The 2,500-nt window shown below is 28.9% G+C and overlaps 1 protein-coding gene across 5 annotated transcripts in view; it reads left to right on the forward strand.

The window, feature by feature from the left end:
- LOC125046921 (prostaglandin E2 receptor EP4 subtype-like) overlaps positions 1 to 2,500 on the forward strand; it is a 141,681-nt gene that overhangs the window by 125,256 nt on the left and 13,925 nt on the right. For 3 of the 5 annotated variants that reach the window (XM_047644941.1, XM_047644931.1, XM_047644951.1), the window contains one exon: positions 1,197 to 1,244. The exons of the other annotated variants lie outside the window; for them this stretch is intronic. In XM_047644941.1, the coding sequence (XP_047500897.1) occupies positions 1,197 to 1,244 (48 nt within the window). The remainder of the gene's footprint in view (positions 1 to 1,196; positions 1,245 to 2,500) is intronic. 5 annotated transcript variants of the gene reach the window in all.

Raw genomic sequence — 2,500 nt, forward strand, 5'->3', positions numbered from 1 at the left:
AAATATTAACACACACACACACACACACACACACACACACACACACACACACACACACACACACACACACACACACACACACACACACACACACATATATACCGAAAGTTCTTTTGACACACGAGAAATTCCCTTTACTTTTATACACATCAGATAAAACCAAAATCATGATATAGATCATACATTTTATGTTAGTAAAGGGCAACAGAAATATATATATATATATATATATATATATATATACATATACATATATATACATATATATATGTATATATATATATATATGTATATATATATATATGTATATATATATATCTATGTGTATATATGCATATATATATATGTATGTATATATATTTATGTGTGTATATATATGTATATATGTATATGAACATACACACATACACACTATTTGTGAAAAAATGTCTAATGAAAATGAGAGTCCCATGTGTTTGATTTCTACGCAACAAAAATGCTGAATTAAAAAGGAGGAAAGTCCTGTCAGGGCAAATATTGGTGCACTAAACATGGGGTCTGAATTTTTGCCGTGACATATGTGTGTGTGAAAGCAATACACATTTGACAGTGGATTCCAGCAGAGGAGAAATATCCCTGTAATAATGCACTTCGACTTAAAAGAAATATATTTCCTTGGCAATGTATTTCCCACTTAGTTAGCACCGACTCACATAGATTAGCGCGTTCATCGTTATATCCTAAGCAACTGTAGGTCATTTGTGTTCTAATGACCAATGCACTTCAAGCACACAAAGACAGTGCATTAGTAGCCTGGACTTAGTCTGTGTTGCATGCTACCTCAAGCCATGTGTACTGAGATAAGGGGTTGTGTCTACTTCAACCCTAGTTATCTACTAATATTCTTTTTTTTTATTATCTTTATTTGTTTTACTAACCCATAGATTTAGTGTCTGGTCCTAATCTTTATGTAGCTGTCTTGATATAAATAAAATAAAGCGAAAGGAAATAAAACTGTGCATCTTGGAAGTAGAACGTTTGTATTGCTGTACAAAGTAAACCAAAAACAAAGAGGAAAGAATGCTTAAAACCTAAGAGGAATGAACAATACTAGTCCTTAAATTAGTATTAATAATAAAGAATGAATTAAAAACAAAAAAATTAAGTGGAGCTATTTCACTAACGAAGCTAATGAAGTGGTCCTGATCTCTGCACAGTACTCTTGCTACAGAAGACGGTTTCACGCAACGGCAACTATTTTGAAGGTAAGGGCCAGCCAACTACCTGACCTTGTGTGACCTTTTTTTATTATGATTTCTCCCCCCCAAACCCCCCATCCTTGTTTGACTTCTTGTGATTTTATTTCTCACCCTCCACCCCCCCCCCCCCACGCCCGCTACTCCAAAACAGCTTCATTGGATACTTGGTTATTTGGGAACACAGCGCGACAGACCACACGAAGAGAATTAAAACTGTTTCTCACTGATTTCTGTTTGGTCCTTTGTTGTTTTTATTAGATTCTTCTTTACGTTTTTATTATGATTTATTGTCATTGTTACTCATTGTCATTATTATTGTTATTCATTGTTATTATTATTGCAGTTTTATTATTATCATTATTATCATCCTTATATTATTATTATTATTATTATTATTATTATTATTATTATTATCATCATCATCACTATTATCAACATTATTAATACTATTATCAACATTTTTATTATTATTATTATTATTATTATTATTATTATTATTATTATTATTATTATTATTATTATTATTATTATTATTATCATCATCATCATCATTACTATTATTATTGCTGTTTTTCTAATTATTATTGTTAATTATTATTATCATTGCCATTATTATAATTTATTTATATTATAATCATTATTATTGTTATTATTATCATTATGAGGATTATTATCATTATTATTGTTATTATTATTATCAGTATTAATATTATTATTATGATCATTTTTATTTATATATTTTTTTCTTATTATTATCATAATTATTATTTCTTTATCTTTATTATTTTCACCATCATCATTATTATTATTACATTTAACATTACTATCATTATTATTATCAAGACTACAAATATAGATCCCTTTTTACATATAAATCAATCACAAACAAGCATCGACACACAACAAATTTCCACGAGCCATATTACACGAATAATACAAACAACGCGTTTCATAAGAATTACGGTAATCTGGTGTTATATAAAAAAAAAAAAAAAAAAAAAAAATGTTGCGTGTCTCGCTGCCTTTTCCTATGCACATTTCCTTTGCTTTTTCCCTACCTTTCAATGCATGGCTTTTTAAGGGCTTATAGGTCTGTGTTATAGTTCTGTGAGTCCCTTCCGCATCCTTACACTTGTACAATAGAACAAAAACCAATATTTGATGTAACGCTAACCAACTAATCTTTCTTGTAAATGTATATATATTATGAAAAATAATATACATGTGTGCTGAAGATGAATGACTATATTTGTTGAATATGC

The sequence above is a fragment of the Penaeus chinensis genome, chromosome 4 (assembly GCF_019202785.1).
Source record: "Penaeus chinensis breed Huanghai No. 1 chromosome 4, ASM1920278v2, whole genome shotgun sequence".
Taxonomy (NCBI): Eukaryota; Metazoa; Arthropoda; class Malacostraca; order Decapoda; family Penaeidae; genus Penaeus; species Penaeus chinensis.